Source organism: Protopterus annectens, chromosome 17.part0 (assembly GCF_019279795.1).
Source record: "Protopterus annectens isolate FY-2018-M chromosome 17.part0, PAN1.0, whole genome shotgun sequence".
NCBI classification, from domain to species: Eukaryota; Metazoa; Chordata; order Ceratodontiformes; family Protopteridae; genus Protopterus; species Protopterus annectens.
Genome location: NC_056751.1, coordinates 593,868,400 through 593,891,170, shown reverse-complemented (window position 1 = coordinate 593,891,170; position 22,771 = coordinate 593,868,400). Strand labels below are relative to the sequence as shown.

The window sequence follows — 22,771 nt, the reverse complement described above, 5'->3', positions numbered from 1 at the left end:
GCCCCCTACCTCTGGCACGCCTGTTTTTGCCTCTTTGAAATCTGTCTGTCTGGAAAGGACCAATTCTTAGAAGGCCAATTAATGCTGAATCGACTGTTTGTACTGATTTAGCCTTCTCCTCAAATTTCTTTAAGACCTCTTGAGCCGTGGAACCAAATAACTTTTGTTTTTCCAGTGGTGCATCCAGAAGCTTTGCTTTAACATGATCTGGCAGAGTTTGTTCCTTCAGCCAAGCATGTCTACGTATGACTGCACCTCTCATTGCTGACCTACATGAAGCTTCCAATGCATCATAACCACACTAAGAAATGGTTGCTAACCTGCTGAGAGTTATGCACCAGATCCTGAAGCGCCTTGCGGTCTAGGGGTTCAGGCGAGGTTAGTATTTTATGCAATTCATCTAACAGATACTCTTGATACTGTATCATATGGAACTGACAATTTAATGCTCTCATAGAAAGTGTGGAAGTAGTATACACTTTTTTACCCCATCACTCTAACGCCCTGGATTCACTTTCAGAAGGAAGTGTATTCTTGGCAGTGGTGGTTGTAACCCCTTTAGGGCCCTGGGAAATAGTTTCTGGGTCAGCAGAGTGGCCCTTGTAAAGGTATAGATGTGAGTCCGGGACCCTGTAGTACCCGTCAGGTTTGGCAGGAGCTGGAGGAAGGGAGTCAGGGGAAATACTAGACTCTGAGTACACATCTTCTATAACATTTAAAACAGGAGGAATAGCCAAAGGTCTAAGCTGAGGTAAATGTAAAAAAGTCCTTAACCTCTTCCTGGAATCAGAGAATTCCTGGCCTTGCCATTTGAAATGCTCTTTCATGGAGTGAAGGGTCTCCCCAAAGGAAAACTCTTCAGGGGGGAGGCTGAGGGAATAGATTCCTCTGCATCAGAACCCTCGTAGGCCGGAAGGGCCTCCTCCTGGTAGTCTGAAAGGGTAGAGTCATCTGAGGCCTCATCGGAAGACTGGGGATCTGTCTGCTCAACCCTGGGCCTTTTGCCTGTAGGTGGTTGAGAGCCCCTGTCTGGATGTGGTTGAGAGCCCCTGATTAAGGAAATAAGGTCTTCAGCCAAACTTAAAATTTGTGAACCGGTAGTGGATCCCCGAGGTGTAGCCTTGAGAAAGAGATTTTGGCTGTTTAGCAGCTTTAGCCCGTGTAAAGGCCTTAATGGACATGGATACAGGAGGCCTGGCTGCCCCACGTGTTGGAGTAGTTTTATCAACAGAAATGGTGTCAGATATTTCCTGAGCACCGGTTTCAGACGGAAATTCGATGACAGACTCAGTGATGGCCTCCGGTACCGAAGTTACCGGTTGTGCGGTGTCGTCGGTCGGAAGCAGTAGAGATTCTGCTTCAGTAGAGACCAAACCACTCGCGGTAGGCCTAGGCGTTGAGTCGGCCGAAACCGCAGACCGCGTGTGTCGGTCCTTATCCTTATGTTTTTTGGGTAAATGAGCTGTTGGAAGCTCCGATGGCATGATATAACTGAAATTTTCCCCAAAAAATTCCTCTGCAAACTCTGCCCGATGCCTAAGAGTGCGTTTATTGAAGGAAGCACAGGCTGAACAGGCCGAGACGTCGTGGTCTGGGCCTAGGCAGGGTAAGCAGTAAGAGTGGAAATCCTTCTGAGGTATTTGTTTCCCACAAGATAAACAATTATTAACTTTAACTGTTTGATCTGACATCGGCTGAGGCAAGAAAGCGTCCCCAACGGGGTACTTAGCTTTTTTGAAGACTTCGGTAGCTGAAATCACAGGAGCTGGCCGACCGGCACTTGCGAACTGCTTCTGCTTCGGGCACCGCGCGGCAAGAAAGACTGGGGAAGATGGCATCGGCTGACGCTTTTATACCCCAGGCGCTCTGACATCGGGGAAAATGGCGACATCAGCCGACGCCGGACCCAGACTTTGGAATCCGGCCGACTGAAGGGCTGCCTGAGGCAGGACAACCCATATGTAAGGACTGCAGATGCATCCTTGAAGGACATCCTCCATATATCACTTTTCATAAAGACAAGTTTCCACAAGAACTAATCCAGCTTTTATGCCTGAAGTAGCAACAGAATCCAACATTAACCATTCCATTCAGTTACTGGTTTTCTTTCCAAATTATTCAAAGGAGAATATATGTTATATATCTTCTCGATGTTCACAGCAGAGTTGCGCTGATCTGCACAGGCAAAGCAGCACAGAAAATCTGATAAACTCTTTGTATCCTTTTCTACTAATCATTTGGGCCAAGCAGTATCCAAGATAACCCTAGCTAAATGGATAACTGACTGCAATGCTACCATTTATTCCCAAAAAAAGTATTTAAATCCTTCATCCACCTAAAGCCCGCTCAACTAGCTCCATGGCCACTTCAGCTTTGTCTACCGGAACATCTACTGATGAAATATGTGCTGCAGACACTTGGTCTAAGACTCGCACCTTTGTCCTGCATTAAAAATTGGACATAGGCTTCAGAAGCAGGGCATTCTTCGGTTAGACAGTGATCTGGCATATCCTTCCTTAAGGGCCACCCAGGATTTACACAGCTGGGGACACTTACCCAACAGTGAGGAAGAATGAAGAGAATGACCGCTATAGAGGTTATGTACTTACTGTAACTTGGCATCTGTGTTTAATTTCCTTCTTCCTCACTTCCCTCAACATCCATCCTCCTTCACTTCCCTCAACATCCATCCTCCAGCCTTGGTATCTTTAAGAAGTTACCTAGAAGAATTCTGAACCTATAAATTTATGACATGGGGCTCTAGAAACTATCTGCTCTGTTTCTTCCTGGTAATATTACTTGCAAACACGATCTGGTAATATTACTTGCAAACACGATCTGAGGAGTTTAAGAAGTATGCCACATTATGTGAAAGGCAGACGCTCAAGACTTTGATCCTAAAGTCTTGTGAATGCGGCCAAATCTGACAGAAGTCAGAACCCAACAGTGAGGAAGAATGAAAATGGACAACACATGCTAAATTGCGGTTAAGTACATGACTTCTATTTAAGAGGTATAATCATAAATCTTCCTGAGATGTTTAATCTTCCACATGGATAAATCAAAACCTGAGCCTGTTTAACTGAGGTACAAAAGATAACCCTCTAACAAATCAGTCGTGCGACCTTTTCCTGCTAAATTTTTAGTCATTACAAGAACCCTGAGGGAGATGAGGGGATAACAGTTCCATCACATTAAAAAGCCTTTTAAGACCCAAGCTGAAAATATTAGGATTCATAAATAAATGGTGGGTCTTCCTATAAAAAGCACTGCACTTACCTCATCTGGGCAGATGACTAGTTTGAAGTTCAGAAGGTCGTCTGAATCAGGAAAAACTATTTCACATGTTTTCGGTAAATTCAATTCATTTATATCTGGTGAAGGGAGGGGAAAAATACAGGACAGACATTACTTGAGTCGACAGTGACAACTTATTTAAATCAATCACTTGGGAGAACTACTAGAAATTTCTCATCTCTAAAATTTTCAAAAATGCATACAATAATTAAGGGATCACTTTGATGTTCTTCTGTTAAAAGACAACATTCACAGCAGCTCAAATTACAACCCTTACTACACGGACCAAGCTTTTAATTTTGATATTCCCAAAATTAAGCACAGGCATCTACCCAACAATAGAAATTAAATGCAGTCAAGAAATGAACATGCCACTATTGCTGCTCTGTTTTAACCCTCCCCCAAAAAATATCACTAGAGTATTCATAAGTATGTAAACCATGGGGACAAAACAGTCTGCAAAAATTATCTTCCAAATTTAAAACTACTGACCAAGACAAAGAAACAGGGACATGTCACACAACGCAAGTACAGATAGCACTCCATTACAAAGTTTGGGGCCTCAGTAATAAAGTTATTTGAATTTGTTTTTCTAGGTATAACCAGTATTTCACCACTAAGTCACAGTAAGCATCTCTTCCCAAAAATATTGTACTACTCCAGCTGTCATTACCTTGCTGCACTGGCACATTAGAAAACCAGGATATGAAACAAAAAGTACAGTTTTGTACCTACCATAAATGTAGATGTCCGAACAGGATAGCATCTGCAGTCCTTACAAATGGGTTGTCCTGTCGTCAGGCAGCCCTTCGGTCGGCCGGATTCCAAAGTCTGGGTCTGGCCTCGGCTGGTGTCGCACTTCACCCGACTTCATCTCTGCTGGTCTTCGGGTATAAAGGCATCAGCAGACGCCATTTTCCTCAGTGTTTCTTGCCCCAGATGCCAGTTGCCCTCTTGGAAAGCTAAATTTTGGGTAAATGCCAATGTTTCCAAAAAAGTAGAAGGCAAACACAAAAAATAAGCATGTATGTACATATATACAAACAAATACACCATAAGAGATCCCCCCCCAGATAGCTATTAGGTGGGCAAATACCCTAGGAGTACCAGAGGGGAAGGAGGGTGGGTAATCCTGACTGCAGATGCTATCCTGTTCGGACATCTACATTTATGGTAGGTACAAACTGTACTATGTCCTTCAAGGATGCATCTGCAGTCCTTACAAATGGGTAGAATACCATAGCCAAACTAGGGGAGGAGGAAGAAGAATTATGGTGTAGTTAGGATCCCTTGCAAAACAGCAGTGGCAAACCCTGCTCGGGATCTAGAGTATAGAGGTAAGTTATAATGCTTGGCAAATGTATGCACGGAGGTCCAAGTAGCAGCCTCAATAATGTCCTTGGTAGCCACTCGTAAGAAAGCTGTTGTAGTGGCTGTAGCCCTTGTAGAATGAGGCCTTATGTTCTGTGGAATTTGCTTTCCATGGTAGGAGTAACAGAATCTTATGCAATTTCCTATCCACTTGGAGATTGTCTGTTTGGAAATTGCTTTTCCTTCCCTTCCTGTTGCATAAGCTACTAGAAGCTGGTCAGTTTTTCTATTGCCCTTGGTTCTGTCCAGGTAGTAGCAACTGTCTATGTACATCCAAGGTATGCAGCAGTCTTTCCCCTGTTCTGTGGATTGGGAAAGAAGGTAGGTAGGTGGATTGCCTGGTTTAGAGACACTCTGGATACCACCTTAGGCATAAATGTAGGATTAGTTCTCATGGACACTATCTTGATGGAAGATTAGGAAGGGTTGTACTGCCATTAAAGCCTGTAGTTCGAAACCCTTCTTGCTGAAGTAATTGCCAGTAGGAAAGCAGTTTTCCAGGATAGGTGTTGAAGATCTGCTGTTGCTGCTGGTTCGAATGGAGGGAGTGTCAATTTTTCTAGCACAAAGTTCAAGTCCCATGCTGGTAATGGTGGTTTCCTAGGAGGTTTTACATTCTTAATTCCTCTCAGGAACTGCCTGAGTAGAGGATGAGAAGACAGGGGGATCGAAGCTGTATTCTGCAGAAATAGCTGATGCATGCATCTTGATGGAGGAATAGGACAGGCCTGTATGGAGAAGCTCTGCCAAATACTCCAGGATGTTGGCAATATCTACCTTTGACACAACTTTCCCTCTTTCAGTACTCCAAATGACAAACCTTTTCCATTTTCCTGCATAGTTCCTTCTTGTTGAAGGTCTGCGGGCCTCAAGGATAATGTCTTTAACCCTTTGGGATAAATCTGGGTTAGTTGCTCTTATGTAATGTTCCAGGCAGTTAGTTGCAGAGTTTTCAGGTTTGGATGCAGGATGTTGTAGTCGCTCTGAGTTAACATCAAAGGAATCAGGGGTAGTGTCCACGTTTCCCCCCGAGACATGCTCCTGAGCAATGGATACCAATGTTGTCTTGCCAATTTGGAGCTATCAAAATTATCCTTGGATGTTCCTCTCTGATTTTCAGTAGTACCTTGTGCATCAAAGGAAGAGGTGGAAATGCATATGCTGTCAGGCCTTTCCAACTGAAGGATAGAGAGTCCACCTTCCAAGCAAGTGGGTGGTATGTCCTTGTGCAGAATTTCTTGAGCTGGTGATTGAGTGGGGATGCGAATAGGTCTATTTGTGGCATTCCCCATTTCTTTGTGATGGCCTTGAAGATGTCCGGGTGTAGCATCCATTCGTGAGCATCCGAGGTAGTTCTGCTTAACATGTCTGCTAGGATGTTTTCTTTTCCCGGTACAAATACTGCCTGTAACTGAATGTTGTAGCTCAGAGCCATATTCCATAGGTCCAGAGCCATTCGGCATAGGGGTATGAATGAGTGCCTCCCTGTTTGTTGATGTACCACATGACTGTGGTGTTGTCTGTCCTTATCAATTGGCCTTCTTTGAGGAATGGTCAAATTCTGGATTGCTAGTTTTACTGCCAGCATTTCTTTTTGATTTATGTGCAGGTGCAGCTGATCTGGAGTCCATAAGCCTTGAATGCACTTGTCCAGCATGTGGGCCCCCCAACCGAGGTCTGAGGCGTCCGTTGTGATGGTTTGGCTTGTTTGAATGTTGTGGAAGGACAAACCTGGGTTTGACTGGCATGCCTGAGCCCACCATAGGAACTCTTGTTTCAGGCATGGGATTAGTGGTATTTCGGTTTCTAAGCTGTGCCTGTGTTGAGACCATAAATTCTTTAGGTACCACTGTAGCTTTCTCATATGCAGTCTGGCATGGGGGACCAGGATTATGCAAGATGCCATGAAGCCCAAGGCCTGCAGTACTTTCCTTGCTGTTAGTTTGTTCTGTTTTGTTAATGCCAAGAAGTAAAGAGGAAGTTGTTCTTGTTTTTCTGCAGTTAGGAATGCCATCTGTTTTACTGTGTCCAATTCTGCACCCAAGAATGTTCTTGTTTGGGATGGTATCAGTCTTGACTTTTTTAAATTGACTGTGTATCCCAGGGCTTGTAGTAAGCAAATGACTCTTTGTAAGTCTTGTGTCAGCTTGCTTTTGTTGTCTGCTTGTATTAGGCAGTCGTCCAGGTATGGATAAATTTGGATTCCCTGAAGCCTGCAATGAACGATTACTGATGCCAGGCATTTCGTGAACACTCTGGGCGCAGTAGATAAGCCAAAGGGCAATGCTGAGAATTGATAATGCTTTGATCCTGCAAGAAATCTGAGGTATCTTCTGCAATTTGGTCGTATGGGGACGTGCAAGTATGCCTCCTTGAGATCTAGAGTTACCAGCCAATACTCCTTGCCCAGCATGGGAAGAAGTTGCTGTAGGGTCAGCATTTTGAATTTTGGAACAATGATGAATGTGTTTAAAGCGGACAGGTCGAGAATAGGTCTCCAACTTTTCTCTTTTCTTGGTACTAGGAAGAGTCTGGAGTAAAATCCCTTGCCCTGTTCTGTAGGTGGTACCCTTTCCACAGCTCTCATCTTTGTTAATTGAGCTATTTGTTTTAGAGCTTCTGTCTTGATTTGGTGGTAGGTTTGGCATTCCTCTTTTTACTGGTAAGGTGTGGAAATGAAACCTGTAGCCTTGGTCTATAGTTTGCAAAATCCACTTGTCTCTTGTGATATAGTGCCAGTTTTTGAAAATAAGGCTAACTTTCCGCCTAAGGGTGCTGCTATTTGTTCCCTGGTAGGCGTGTCAGAGCCAAGTCACTGTGATTGTCCTGTTGCAGTGGTAGTGGTTGTATCTGTGCCTCGTTGGTTATTGCCTTGCCACTGGCGTACCCTGTAGGCACCTCCTCTGGATTGATTTCTGCCTCTGGAACGTCTATTCCTGCCTCTGAGATTTAGAGGAGTCTGGAAAGGACCAATTTTTGGAAGGCCAGTTCCTGCTAAACCTTGGGGGCTGAACCTGTAAGAAATCTTTAACTGTTTGTACAGATTTTGCCTTCTCTTCCATTTTCTTCATTACTTGTTGGGCAGGAGAACCAAATGGACTGACCTTATCCATAGGAGCATCTAATAGCTTTGCTTTAACATGATCTGGCAAGACCTGTTATTTCAACCATGCATGCCTTCTTATAACTGTGCCAGTCATGGCTGATCTAAATGAAGCCTCCAGTGCATCATAGCCACATTTTAAAGAATGGTTACTAACCTGCTGAATGTTATTCACCATTTCTAGAACGTATTTCTTATCTAAGGAATCATCAGAGGACAGTTTCTTAGTTAACTGATCAAGCATAAACTCTTGGTATTGGATCATATGAAACTGACCGTTCAAAGCTCTAGCTGAGAGTGTAGCAGAGGTGTATACTTTTTTTACCCCATCTCTCTAAGGACCTGGATTCCCTTTCAGAAGGGAGAGGGTTTTTCGCTGTGGTCGAAGCTATTGCCTTAGGCCCCTGGGAGATATACCAGTCTCAGGATCTGCAAGAGGAGCCTTGTATAAGTGGTGATGAGAGTCCGGTACCCTGTAAAACCTATCGGGCTTAGCAGGGGCTGGAGGTAAAGTATCAGGAGCAGTGCAAGCATCATTAAATGCATCATCCACAACAGGAAGAACTGGAGGTATAGCTAAGGGCCTATGTTGCGGTAAGTGTAAAAAGGTCCTAAGCCTTTTTCTTGAATCTGAGAAATCTTGTCCCTGCCATTGGAATTGCTCTCTCATGGCATGTAAGGTTTCCCCAAAGGAAAATTCCTCTGGTGGAGAGGCAGAAGGAATAGATTCTTCAGCATCGGAATCTTCATAAGTAGAAAAAGGAGCCCCTGGATGGTCTGTATCATCAGAAGAGTCATCTGAGGACACTGGCTCAGGGGGCTCTGCTCTAGGTCTCTCTTCTGGAGGTTGAGAGGCCCTGTCTGGGTGAGATTGGGATCCCCTTATTAAAGAGATGAGATCCTCTGCCAGAGTAAGCATTTGGGAACTGGAACTGGGCCTGTGAGAGGGGGTCTTAACAGGCACAGACTTAGCAGTTTTGGCTGCTTTAGCCCTGGCAAAGGCCTTTATAGACATGGCTGCAGGAGGCCTAGCAGCACCACGTGCTGGGGTAGAGACATCCAAAGGGATGGTGTCCGATAATTCTAGAGAAACCACATTAGTAGGCAAAACTTCAGAGGCCGATTCAACTAGGGTAGAAGGGGCCTCGGTAGTAGTCATGGATTCGGCTGCAGATTGACCCGTTTGCTCGGTTTCGGCCCAAACCGAGACACTCGCGGTTTGCTTAACCGTGGTTTCGCCGAAACCGCGGACCGCGAGTGTCGGTCCTTTTCTTTGCGTTTCTTAACAATTTGAGTAGTCTGAGGATCCGACGGCATAATGTACGCAAAATCTGAGCCGAAAAACTGTTCAGCAAACTCCGACCGACGCCTAAGCGTTCGCCGGTTGAAGGAAGCACAGGCTAAACAAGCTGCTACGTCGTGGTCTGGGCCTAAACAAGGTAAGCAGTAAGAGTGGAAATCTTTATGAGGTATTTGTTTCCCACAAGTTAAACAGTTATTCACTTTTTCTGACATCGGCTGAGGCAAGAAAGAGTCCCCAACGGGGTACTTAGCTTTTAGAAGTCTTCGAAGTAGTATTCGGTAGTAGTAATCTCTGGATCTGACCGACCAGCACTTGCGAACAGCTTCTGCTTCGGGCGCCACGCGGCAAGAAAGACTGAGGAAAATGGCGTCGGCTGATGCCTTTATACCCGAAGACCAGCAGAGATGACATCGGGTGAAGTGCGACACCAGCCGAGGCCAGACCCAGACTTTGGAATCCGGCCGACCGAAGGGCTGCCTGACGACAGGACAACCCATTTGTAAGGACTGCAGATGCATCCTTGAAGGACATCTGCTATCCACAAAAACAACCAGTACACGCAGGCAGCATTTAAGTTATTTTGTCAGGTGGCTGCACGTATATTCAAATACGATACAAAGCAAATACTATGCAGAGCTGAGATTAACATTTCAATGGAAGGGCGAACATTTGAGCACTGTAAAGCCCATATTGCTAATTCCTATACAACCACTACGAGTCATCTAGACAAAGCCATAGCAGAACTCAATGTATGACTAAGCAGACTTACCATAACAGAAAATATTCTAGTATATCAATAATGCAATACGGGTCCCACCTCCCACCAAAAGGCCATGTTTTCAAAACTTTTCCAAGTATTCTGTCAGCAGCTCTAGAAGAGCTCCATACAAAGACAAACAATAAAAAAATGAGAGCTTTTTTTGTCCCAAGAAGGGAGGGAATAGCCCTGAAAGGAGAAATGTTATGAAACGTAACAAAAACTAACCACACACACATACACACACACGTAAATACAGCCACACCCAGGCAATACAATAAGCAAAAGGGGCTGGAGGGAGGGAATGGCTACTGAAGCAGACCATCAGAACATCTACTGTTGCGTTAAGTTTACTTACACAATTCAACTATGCTCTGCATTAGATCACTGTTGCAGTAGCCCAAGCTATTAGAGAAGATTACCATAGCTTAGAAACCAATAAGGAAGGAGAAGACATTAAAAGACAATGGGATATTAAAGCAGATTCTCAACCTGCTCTCTTTTAGTCCCTGTTGATACAGCCTCAAAAAATCACCCATGCAGCTTTAAAAACAAATCTACTCAACTGTTTTCCCTGTTAGGCTTCCTACCTTTCCATGTTTTTTTACTTTCACTTTTTTTAAGTTGAAAAACCTCTAGCTAGCTCTAAAATGAATGTCACATCTGCCAGAGCTCTTACTCTAGCTACCGGGACGTTTCCTCCCTCAAAGTGATGTAATCCCTGCCAGTGGACCTCCCACATTATGTCAGAGCTGCCTTGTCCAGTCTACTCAACCTAGCAAAAATATCAAACTATAATCTCACTTTTTTGAAGAGCCCCACCGATATGTGACAAAGTACAGGCAGAAGCACAGTAACAGCTGCAAAAACTAAGAGCATAAATTAGCAATGACCATGCATAGACATTAATTGCATATTTTTACATAAGAAGCAGATGTCTGTCACAATTAATCAAGAACATCAGATTACAAGAAGCATGCAATACTGTAATTTTCTTAAATTACCACTTAAAAAAAGCATGCGAGTGCTGTCATGCAAGTCTGTGAAATATTTTGTGTTAATAGTGCATTTGTTAGCTTGGGCGGCCACGGTGGTGCAGCGGTTAGCGTTGCCGCCTCACAGCAAGAGGTTCTCTGGTTAGATTCTCGGCTGGGGTGCCTTCTGGGCGGAGTCTGCATGTCCTCCCTGTGGTAGTGTGGGTTTCCTCCCGGTGCTCCGGTTTCCTCCCACATCCCAAAGACATGCTGTAGGTGGATTGGACAACTCCAAATTGACCCTAGGTGTGAGTGTGTGTGTGCATGTGCCTTCTGTGGAAGGTTGGATGCTGGGCTGGCACCTCAGCACCGTAAAACTCCACTGCCGATCATGAGCGGACAGGTGATCCGCTGTGACGACCCCTCACCGGGAAAAAGCCGGAAGAAGAAGTGCATTTGTTAGTTATTTAACCAAACAGGAAAGAAAAATAAGTGGGAATTTGATGCTTTGCAAAACAGTGATCATTCCCAGTGCTATGGAGTTTGGTTCTAAATTTAACAGGAGGAGTGCAACAAAAAAAAATAAGTCTCCCACTGTAAGGAACGAAAGGCCAACAAGAAAACAGTACATTAGTCTGGTTACCTGCTGTGAGCAGTCAATCTCATGCAGAAAATGGGTCAAATTACCCTTGGCTCTGACAGCTAGGGAAGGTAGGTGTGAAGGGGAGGGGAGATGCTTTGAAGTACAGTACAGTTGTGTGCACTTACCATAAATGTAGAGGTTAGAGTATATTCACTGTTGTAGTAATCACATTTGGGTTATCTGCTTGCAGTAGCCCTCAGTCGGCCTGATTAACAAAGTCTTGGGGCCTGCGTCGGTTACTGTCCCTTCTGTGATGTCAGGGGTATAAAACATGCAGCTGATTCCATTACATCAGTTTTTCTTGCCTCAGATGTCAGGTGTCTTGAGGTTTAATCCTGTCCAAGTAGAATCTAAGTCGTCTGTGCACACCTAAGGAGCGCAACATCTATTCCCCTTTGTTCTGTGGATTAGGAAAGGAGGTTGGCAAATGAATGGACTGATTAAGGGCCACACTGGATACCACCTTGGGCATAAAGGAGGGACTGGTCCTGAGGGACACCATGTCCGCATGAAAGATGACGAAAGGCTCCACTGCCATAAGGGCCTGTAATTCAGATACCCTTCTTGCTGAAGTGATCGCTCAAAGAAAAGCCGTTTTCCAAGAAAGGAATTTTAAGTCTGCAATAGCAGCTGGCTCAAAAGGAAGAAGAGTGAGTTTCTCCAATACAAAGTTAAGGTCCCAGGCCGGGGTTGGAGCTTTCCTGGGTGGTCGTAAATATTTGGTCCCTCTGAGGAACTGCTTGAGCAGTGGATAAGAGAAAAGGGGAGGTTCTGTGTTATAATGAGCTGAAATAGCTGAGGCGTGGATTTTGGTGGAGAAAGACCAGCCCTTGTGAAGCATCTCAGTTAAGTATTGTAAAATCGGAGGTAAACTGGGCACTGCTGTGCTCAACCCTTGAGAATGGTTCCACGGAAATAATCTTTTCCATTTTTCAGCATAAGATTTTCTAGTACTAGGACTCCTTGCCTCTAAAATGATATCCATCACTAGTTTACTGAGGTATGATAAAGGAGAGATTAGGTAATTAGCCAGGCTATGTTCAGTGTGTGAAGCTGAGGGTGCAAAATCCCATTCTCCTGCTAAAACAATAGTGTAGGAGTCTGAGGCAGGTGCCATGGGGCCGACTGACACTGCGCAAGAGGGGGTACAAGGGTTGGCGTGGCCAGTCTGGCGCAAACAAAATTGGCCTCAATTTGTCTTGTTTGATCTTTAGTAGTACTTTGGAGAGCAGAGGCAGAGGAGGAAAGGCATAAACTAATAGGTTTTTCCAGCTGAAGGACAGAGCATCCGCTTTCCAAGCTTGTTTGTGGGGAGTCCTTGTGCAAACTTTGTCCAACTGATAGCTCTGGGGGGAGGCAAACAGGTCTATATCTGGGCTCCCCATTTGTTTGTCAACATGTTGAAAATCCTTGGTTCCAGTTTTCAACTCGTGTGGGTCCATGAGGTTTCTGCTTAGTTCGCCTGCCGGTGTGTTTAGTTTTCCTGGCTGGAATTGAGCTTGTAGATGCACTTGGTACCTCACAGCTGTGTTCCACAAAGCCAGGGCTAGTCTGCAGAGGGGGTAAGAATGTGTACCCCCTGATTATGTACCACATAACAGTGGTGTTGTCTGTCTTTAACATTAATTGTCCTGGAAGAGTGTCAGAGCATTCTGTACAGCTAACATTTATTTTTGATTGATATGCAAGTGCATTTGACTGGAGTTCCATTTGCCCTGAATGCACTTCCCTGCCAGGTGAGCCCCATTTGCCCTGAATGCACTTCCCTGCCAGGTGAGCCCCCTATGCATAGTCTGATGAGTCTGTTAGGGTTTGGGCAGCAGGGGGTAGTGTGAATGGTAGTCTTGTTTTGGTGGCAGGCCTCTGCCCAAAGGAACTCTAGGCGTAGGCAAGGTATGATAGGAATCATTGCTTCTAGAGCCTGTGAATGTCGACACCATAGGCTTTTTAGATACTATTGTAGTTTCCTCATATGCAGTCTTGCATATGGAATTAGAAGAATGCAGGAGGCCATGAACCCTAATGCTTCTGGTATTTGCCTTGCAGATAGCAGGGTTTTTGTGGCCACTTGTTTGAAGTAGGTTGTCAAATGAAATTGTTTCTCTGGCATGAGAAAAGCCATCTTCAAGCTTGCTCCCAGAAATATAACTTGACAGGGTACTAGGTGCGATTTCTCTTAGTTTATGGTGTACCCCGGACAAGTTAGCACCCTTTGTACAAAGGCCAGACGATTCAGAAGTATGTCCTGGCTTTCTGCCTGAATTAGACAATCGTCCAGGTATGGGTATATTTATAGGTTCATAGGTTCATACTAGGCTATCTGCCCAAGGGCATTTATAAGCCTAGCCATAGTTTTGTGGCTTACGCCACCCCTTAGTTTGGAGAAACTATGCCCATTATTTAGCTGTGCCTCTGTCGAGCAGTGACACTGAGGTAACCCCTGGGGTGTATCTGCGATCTCCCATCCATTGGTCAAGATTCCTCTTGAACAAGGCCAGCGAGGTGCTCTGCCTCACATAAACCGGGATTTTGTTCCACAGCATAGGGAGTCTTTGGGTGATGAATCTATCCCTCCAGCACGTCCTATTAATAACCGTGTCGAGGTTTAAGTCACCCGCCCTTGTGGCTCTGAGGGATCTAGATTTTTTGAGATGAAGCATATTCATCAAATCTGGGTTTGACATGGCCTTGTATGTCAGGCATAGGTCACCTCTGAGTAAGCGGTACGCAACTGAATATAACTGGAGTTCTTTCAGTCGTGCAGCATAAGACAGATTTTTGAGACCCTTTATCCTTTTGGTGAGGAACTTTTGTTGCCTCTCCAGCTGCTGCAAGTGTCGGGTCAGATACATTCCGAATGGGGCATTGTACTCTATCATTGGTCTGATGAGTGATGAGTATAGGGAGACTATGACCTCCCCTGATCTAGATGTGAATCCCTTCATAAGGTGGGCAATGCAGAAGGTCTTCCTAACTACTTTAGCAATATGAGTGTTGAATGAAAGGCTACTGTCAACCTGGGTTCCCAGGTCCCTAATAACTTCTTCTGTGTTCAGGGGATTGCCACCTATATGGTAGCTAGGGGTAACCTTATTTTTCCCCGAAGGGTATGACTATGCATTTCTTGGCATTTAACTTGAGGCCATGGCTCTGGCACCAGTTATCCGTATCTGTGAGACCCTTCTGAAGGATATCTGTGTCGGATGTGTTCTCAACTACGGCGCCCAGTTTGCAGTCATCTGCGAACTTTGTCAGCCATAACCCTCCTGTGTTTGCTTGTACTTCAGAAAAGTAGATGCCAAACAAGAGTGGGCCCAGGACTGAGCCCAGTGGGACACCACTTGTGACAGGCTTAGAGTCTGACATGGCGCCAGCAACTCTGACCCTGTGGGTTCTGTCACTCAGCCAGTTTGCAACCCATCTTGTAATGTATGGGTTTACATTTAAGTTGATGAGTTTTTCAATGATACCCGAGTGGGGTATTGTATCGAAAGCCTTCGCCAGGTCTAGGTAGGCTGTATGGACAGCCTTTCCCTCGTCAATGGCCTTGGTGACTGTTTCAAAAAAGTCAACCAAGTTTAAAAGTCATGATCTGCCTTTGACAAAGCCAAACTGGGTTGGATCCAAAGTCTGCAAATTCCTATGTCTTTATTTATGAGATCCATTATGATCCTTTCCATGGCTTTGCAGATCAGGCTAGTCAAGCTAATGGGACGGTAATTTCCAGGGTCGGTGGAGGCACCGCCTTTGTGGAGTGGGACCAGTCGCTGTGCACCACTCCTGCGTGATCCGGAGGTGAGACTAAGATTAAACAGCTGTCCTAACTGTGGGTTTAATTCCTCGTTGAGTTCATGGAGCACACAGCCGGGGACACCATCAGGTCCCATGGATGCTGTGTTCTTTGCCTTGGAGAGAGCAGTTCTCACCTGAGCGTTGGAGATGTTTGGGGGGCTACAATCATTTGGTATAGATATCTCATCTTTAGGCGGGGAGGGTGGGGAGAAGTTTGCACTGAACCTGTCAGCCAGTATGTTGGCAATGTCTGTAGGATCAGTAATCTTCACATCATTTTGAACTAATTCTGAGCATATCTGGGAGTTTCCTCCTAGGTTTCTGACATAGCTAAAGAATGCTTTATGGTTGTCTTTAGAGTCCTTAGCTATTTTTTTCTCAAAATTAGCTTTGGATGATTTTATGAGAGCTCTTAGCTTTTTACTTAAAATAAGTGTCCAAGGGATACAGATGTCACTTCTACACGTTACCAGCCCCCTGCCGCCCAAACCCTAACAGACTCATTTGAATATTTCTTTGCCTGCAAAATGCAATGACTGGAGCTAGGCACTTTGTGAATACCATGGGCACAGTAGACAAGCCAAAGGGCAGTGCAGAGAACTGATAGTGCGTGTAGCCTGTTTTGAAGCATAGGTATCTTCTGCAAAATTCCCTGATTGGGATGTGCAGGTATGCTTCCTTTAAATATATAGTGTTGCCAACCAGGCGTCTTTGCCTACCACAGGGAGCAACTGGTGAAGAGTCAGCATCTTGAATTTTGGAATTATTAAAAAGGTGTTTAGAGTAGACAGGTCCAGGATAGGACGCCATGAATTGTCCTTTCTGGGTATCAGGAAAAGTCTCCTTTTCCTCTTCTGGTACCAATTGAATAGCCCCCCCATGCTCGAGAGAGCAAGTACTTGCTTTTGGGCCTCTGCTCACTAATTTGGGGATAGATCTGGCCACCCGCTTGGTGCTGGTAACGTGTAGAAGTGACATCTGTATCCCTGGGACACTATTAAAAACCCGTTTGCCCCTGGGTAATGAGATCCCAGTTCTCTGCATGAAGAGCAATCTTTCCCCCCAAAGGGGTAGTCAGTTGAGAAGTGCTTGGAAGTTTTAAACAGAAGTCATTGAGACAGTTTACCATAGGGGGGAGTTTTATTACTTCCCAGATTTGGAAGGGGAAGCCCCCCACTGCTTATTCCTGTGTGTACCTTGGGACTGAAGCTTGGGAGCTCTGCTGGATCTGGGTTTGGACTGAAGGTCTGGAAGAAGCAGGAAAGGACCAATTCATGGAAGGCCAATGCCTACTAAACCTCAGGGTTGTACTTGTAAAAAAAAAAAATCTTTAACAGTTTGCATATTTGCATAGATTTAGCTTTTTCCTCCATCTTTAAGAACTTCTTCTGCCTTGTTGCCAAACAGGCGGTCCTGGTTTAAGGGAGCATCCAGTAATTTTGCTTTAACATGATCTGACAAGGATTGCTCCTTAAGCAAAGCATACCTTTTAAAGTAAAGGCCCAGTAAGTGCAGCCCTGCAAGATGCCTCTAATGAATCAAAACCACACTGCAAAGTAAGTTTTTCAACTTGTTCAGCTGAATGCAGTAAATCCTGTAAATTCTTATTTTCAGCACAATCTGGAATCAACATAATTTTCTGTTTAAGCAATCCAATAGTATGCTGTTGATACTTTACCATATGAAACTGGCAGTTTAAGGCCCTAATGGCCAAAGTTGCCGAAGTGTATACCTTCTTACCCCATCTATCCAGCACCCTGGAGTCTCTATCAGAGGGGGTAGGATTTTTGGCAGTAGTAGCTTTAATGCCCTTGGGTCCCTGTGAAATGGTCTCAGGATCTGCAGCAGGATTTGTTAAAAAAGGAACTTGAGAGTCAGGGACCCTGTAATATCTATCAGGTTTTCTGGGAGCAGGAGGTAGAGTCAGGGACCAAGCTAGATTCCGAAAAGGCATCAGTGTTTGTACAGGAGCTATGGCTAAAGGCCTGTGCTGGGGCAGGAGTAAGAAATCCCTAAACCTCTTTTTAGAATCACAGAAATCCTGACTTTCCCAACAAAAATGCTCCCTGAAAGTATTCAAGGTTTCACCAAAAGAGAAATCCTGTGTGTGTGTGTGTGGGGGGGGGGGGGGGGGGAATAGAGTCATCAGCATTAGAATCCTCATAGGTAGATTAGGTTAAATCCTGGTCATCAGAGGAAACAGAAAATTCAGAATCCTGGTCATAAGTATCATAAGCAAACTCAGTCCTAGGTCCCTCAGAGAGGGAAGGCTGGCTTCCCCTCAATAAAGTAATAAGGTCTTCAGCCATTCTTCTCATTTGTTTTTTAGGCATAGAGGCCTGACCATGCGGTCTGGGTTTTCTAGGCATGATTTGAGTTTTAGGCCTTGAAGAAGATGGCGTCGGTTTAATACGCAAGTCAGTAGTCCTGAATACACCCTCAGAAGCCGGTGCCTACACAGCGGCTCCGGACCCATCCAAGGTAGAGACATCTGCAGGTTCCACAGCTGAAGCATCTCGTGGCATACGAATGGGTATCAGTAGAGGCCTGCGAATCTGAAGTAGCGGGTATCCGGGGCTGCGAAAGCGCCTCACTGAGTATCGAACTGGCGACTGCTTAGAAGCGTCGTCGGCAGCTTTGGACCTAGGCGGCCTGTCTTTATCATTGCTTTTTTTTGGAATGTCGTTAGTCGGACAGCTTACCGAAGACATATCATAATTGAACTGAGCACCAAAATATTTAGAAGCGAAAATACAGACTGATAGTTCGTGGTTTAAAAAAGGCACAAAATAGACTAGGTACGTCGTGGTCAGGGCCTAGGCAATGAATACAGCACGAATAAAATCTGAGGTATTTGCTTTCCACAAGTAATGCAAGTAATGCAATTATTTACTTTTACTGACATCGGTTTAGAGCATGAAAAATTTTCCCCAACGGGGTACTTAGCTTTTAGTTGAAGACTTCGGTTTTGAAACTCGAAAATAAAAATTTCAGGAGTCTGATGACTGGCACTTGCTAACTGCTTCTGCTTCGGGCACTACACGGCAAGAAAAAACGATGTAATGGCATCTGCTGCATGTTTTACACCCCTAACGACCGGACGTCAAGGAAGAAGGGACAGCAACAGACTCAGGATCCAAGACTTTGTTAATCAGGCCGACTGAGGGCTACTGCAAGCAGATAACCCAAATGTGATGACTGCAACAGTGAAACACGAAGAATATCTAGATTTCAGCCTCCACAAAAGAAATCAAGTTAGCAATAAATTGCACTTCAATTCTGTTCTGTATCATTTGCACTGCTTGTGTTTGTGGTCATTGAAAAAGGATAAAATTTTAACCAAAAGTAGGCGACTATAGCAGCAGTGAATGTCTAAAATCAGTGCACTGACAGGAGCTTTAGGGAAAACTTGGCAGATCTGATGCAATTTTTTGCAGATAAAACAATGCATTCTAGGATACTTGGAGGCAGACTAAACAGTCAATTATTTCAAGATGCCAGACCCATGTGTTCAGTCAGAAATTGCGTATAAAAATATCTAAAAAGCTCTAAATAGTCCCAGAGTGGTGTTAAATGTAGGAAACTCCAAACTATGATGAAATAAACATTTTTTTTTGAGTCTGTGGGTGCAGTTGTCCTTTAAGAATCCAGAGACACATGGAGTGGTCCTAGCAAAGCCTATTCTGGACCTAGAAAAGAAATGGTTTGTATTAAATATGTACAGGAGTACTACTGCGGGCCAAGTTGCCACCTTAAGAATACTTAAAAGTTCAGACTTCCAAGATTACTACACAATGATAAACATCTTAACTTCAAATCCTCCAGTGTGAAAAGAAAACCAAGAAACAGCCAGTGATATTGCCAGCTTTAGTAAACTTGATTTACTGGCTTATCAAGTAAACTGCCTAGATGCCAAAGAAACAATTTAGAGAACATAAAAGAAAACAAACCATAAAAGGTGGAGAAAACACTGGCTGGAAAGAATCCCTGCAGCTGCTCAGCAAAACGCAGTTCAAGCTCCAGCCTTGGTGCAAGAGATTGCTTCCAGTAATTTACAGGAAAAAAAAATCAAATTGTACTCATGACGTTATTGAGTAAAGGAGTATACAAACCCAAGTAACAAAAGGTTGGAGAAACGAGCTTTAACTAGCTATTCAGATGAACAGCTAAAAAAAAAAAAAAAAAAAAAAATCAGATGTGGAAACAAACAAGATGAGTCATTTCAAAAAGTTGTAGTTAGAATACAGAGCATGCACAGAAACCTGAGATTTTCTGCTGTATCAGAGAAACTAGAGCACACTGTATTCATTTCATGACAGCACAAAAGAAACTGGACCAACATTCCACAACAGGATTTGTTAAAGGAAGGACATAAGTGTATGGTCCAAACCCAGCCATGATAGAGCAGCTAATACCTGTATCAGTAAAGATGGAATCATAGCAGAAGACTGCCAGCCGATTCAGACAAAACTGTGGAAGAAGGCAAAAAGTACTAAAAACTGGAGACTGGAGTGTGGAAAATTATTCCCTGTATACCCAGCAGAAGAAAAGCAAATTTATCCCAGCAATCACAGAATGTCAAGAGGTAGGTGCGATATTTAAGCTGCTGTACCCCAGTTGTCTTCAGAATTTTTCCTGCAGAATCAGACATTTTTCTTGATGCAGAACAGAACACAGACTAAATAAAAAAATAAAGTTTATACAACAAAAAGTAAGCCAACAAGCAGAAGGGGATTCTGCTACTCATTCTTCTGGCAATAAAGCTAAGAGATTTTGCCAGTGAAAATGTTCCCAAAGTTCCAAAGAAAAATGACTGAGACAAAGGAAAAAAGCACAGTAGTTGACTAGAAAAATTAGAAGTGATATGTACTTGAACAGGAAGACCTGCGACTATGAAATTAGTCAAGTGAAAGACTATAAAAGCACCATATTTGTGAAATATGGCTTTGCAAGAAAAAGTAGCTGAGAGAAAACAGACTTGCACTGGTTGCTACTCCTGTGGCTAGACTGTAAAGCATATACCCAACTTTGTCATTTATGTTTAGGAGGACACTAGAAGGGAAAAAAACTAAACATTTTTGTTCATTAGTATTTGTACAAAACAAGCCGCGTTGGTGCAGTGGTAGCGTTGTCACCTCACAGCCAGAGGTTTTCCCCTTCGATTCTCGGCTGAAGAGTCTGCATGTCCTCCCCGCGTTTGAGTGGCGTTTGAAAGACATGCATGAATGGGCGTGCCTTCGTTGAAGGTTGGGCGTCAGACTGGCACCTCAGCGGACCGGAGTTCCACTGTGGCGACCCCTCACAAGGAAAAGCCGAAAGTATTTGTACAAAACACTGCATGTTTCTATACAGCAAAGTAACTTTGGGTAACTGCATACTCAAGGGTATTTTACATGTGGGGGAGTCTCTTCAGTGATTGGTATATCAAAGATATTAAGGTAAACAAGCACTTTTTGATTGCAAGAAATGCAGGCTTTACAGAAGAGAAGAAATGCTTGACAAAACCAATGTTAATATGCTATGATTTTGGGCAGCTGCGGGTGGGGGTAAAAGTGCACAGATTATTTTCTTATTTTTACAAGGGTGAGTGTCTAGATTAATGCCACAGACTTAAATCTATAAAAAAAGAAGTTATGTACTTACCATAACGTTCCATGTGAGTTGTTTATCTCGCCTTTATTCTCACTGATGGGTTTGGAGCCGATCCTTGGCTCCGACACAGCCGTTAGCACAGCTCAAGGTTTACCAGTAGCTCGAGACAAAACCCCTTATCCCACAACGCACTGTTGGAATTACCTCAGATCTTGTTGGCTGCGAGTATATATACCCTTTTATTTCTACAAGGAAGCACTTCCCGAAGGGGAAGTATTGAATAACCAGGATGGTACTAGCCTCTAAGTCAACTGTCAGCCTGGAGGGGGAAGGAGGGCGGGACGTGAGAATAAAGGTGAGATAACTATAACGTTCCATGCGAGTTGTTTAAGTACATAACTTGTGTGTGAAGTTGTTAAATCTCGCAGTTTACTCTCACTGATGGGTAGCGTCCCTAGCACCCTCAATCTTGGGTGGCTCATGGAAGTATGTTTTTCAGTACCGTGGAACCAAAGGAAGACCTGTCCCTGGAAGCCTTATCTACTTTGTAATGTGCGATAAAGGTATGAGGCTTAGGCCAAGTGGCTGCAGCACAAATACTGTCAAGGGGCAATTTAACTTGAAAGGCAGAAGACTTAGAAGCTGCTCTGGTAAAATGAGCCTTAGGTTTGTGTGTCAATGGCATGCTTGCATTCGCATAACAAAGGATATACAATCTGATAACCATTTAGATAAAGTTGTTTTAGCCACTAGATTACCTTTTCTGGCTTCCAAAAAGGATACAAAAAGTTGATCTGATTTTCTAATATCCTTAGTTCTGTAAAGATAAAATGCATTCCAATTTGTTAGAGTGGTTGGGAAAAAAAGACCGGCAGCTCAATTACCTGATTGATATTGGATTCAGAACAGACTTTAGGCAAAAAGGAGGGGTTTATTCTGAGAGACATTATCAGCATGGAAAATCATGTAAGGAGGCCTAACAGATAATGCTTGAAGTTCTGACACTCTGCAGGCAGAAGTAATGGCTACCAGAAATATAGTCTTCCAGGACAGATATTTGAGATCACAAGAAGATGCTGGTTCGAAAGGGGGGAGAATAATTTGAGACAGCATAAAATTCAAATTCCAGAGAGAATAAGGAATTTTGACAGTTTTCATGTGAAAGGCACCTTTAAGAAAAGCCTTAGATAACTTATGGCTCATAACATTCAACCCATCGAATCCAAGGTGGAAATTTGATATGGCGGCTAAATGGACTAACTGTGGCAGCTGCTGCTCCTTTAAAAATCTTTGTAAAAAATTCTAAAATAGACGATAGAGGAGCTCTGAAAGGGTCGATTTTCTGTATATTAGCCCAAATTTAGAACCTGTTCCACTTACTGCGGTACAGTTTCCTGGTGGATGGCTTGTGAGAAGACAAAAGGATTTGTCTTGTATCATCTGAGAGCGAATGAAGCCTGGCAATTAGGGGAAGTGGATTAGCCTTCAGTTTTAGGGACTGCAGTGAAGGATGGAGGTCCCCTGATGGGTGCGTCAGAAGGTCCGGAACTGGGTCCAGGATCCATAGATCTTCCAGTAGATTATGGTGAAGGAAGGGGAACTAAATCTGTCAAGGCCAGTAGGGAGCTATGAGGAGAACTGTCCTTAGCAGCGACTTTGCTTTCTGTAAAACCTTGGGTATCAATGGAATAGGTGGGAATGCATATAGGAGACCCGGAGGCCAATCGTGTAGGAGTGCGTCTCTCGGGGATGTCCCAGAGGTGGTATTGGGGCAAAGTAGCTTCTGCATTTGGTATTGATGCGACTGGCAAAGAGGTCGCAGCAAGGCTGGCCCCATTTGTGGAAAATCAGATCCGCAACTCGTTGGTTGAGAGACCCACTCGTGAGGCAATAGTATTGCCCTGCTTAGCTTGTCCACTATCACACTGGATTTCCCCGG

General features: G+C 44.1%; 1 protein-coding gene across 1 annotated transcript in view; it reads right to left on the bottom strand.

Moving 5' to 3' along the window:
* UBE2M (ubiquitin conjugating enzyme E2 M) overlaps positions 1-22,771 on the bottom strand; it is an 861,662-nt gene that overhangs the window by 692,125 nt on the left and 146,766 nt on the right. Inside the window, exon 2 of the mRNA XM_044059596.1 lies at positions 3,280-3,374. Within this exon, the coding sequence (XP_043915531.1) occupies positions 3,280-3,374 (95 nt within the window). The remainder of the gene's footprint in view (positions 1-3,279; positions 3,375-22,771) is intronic.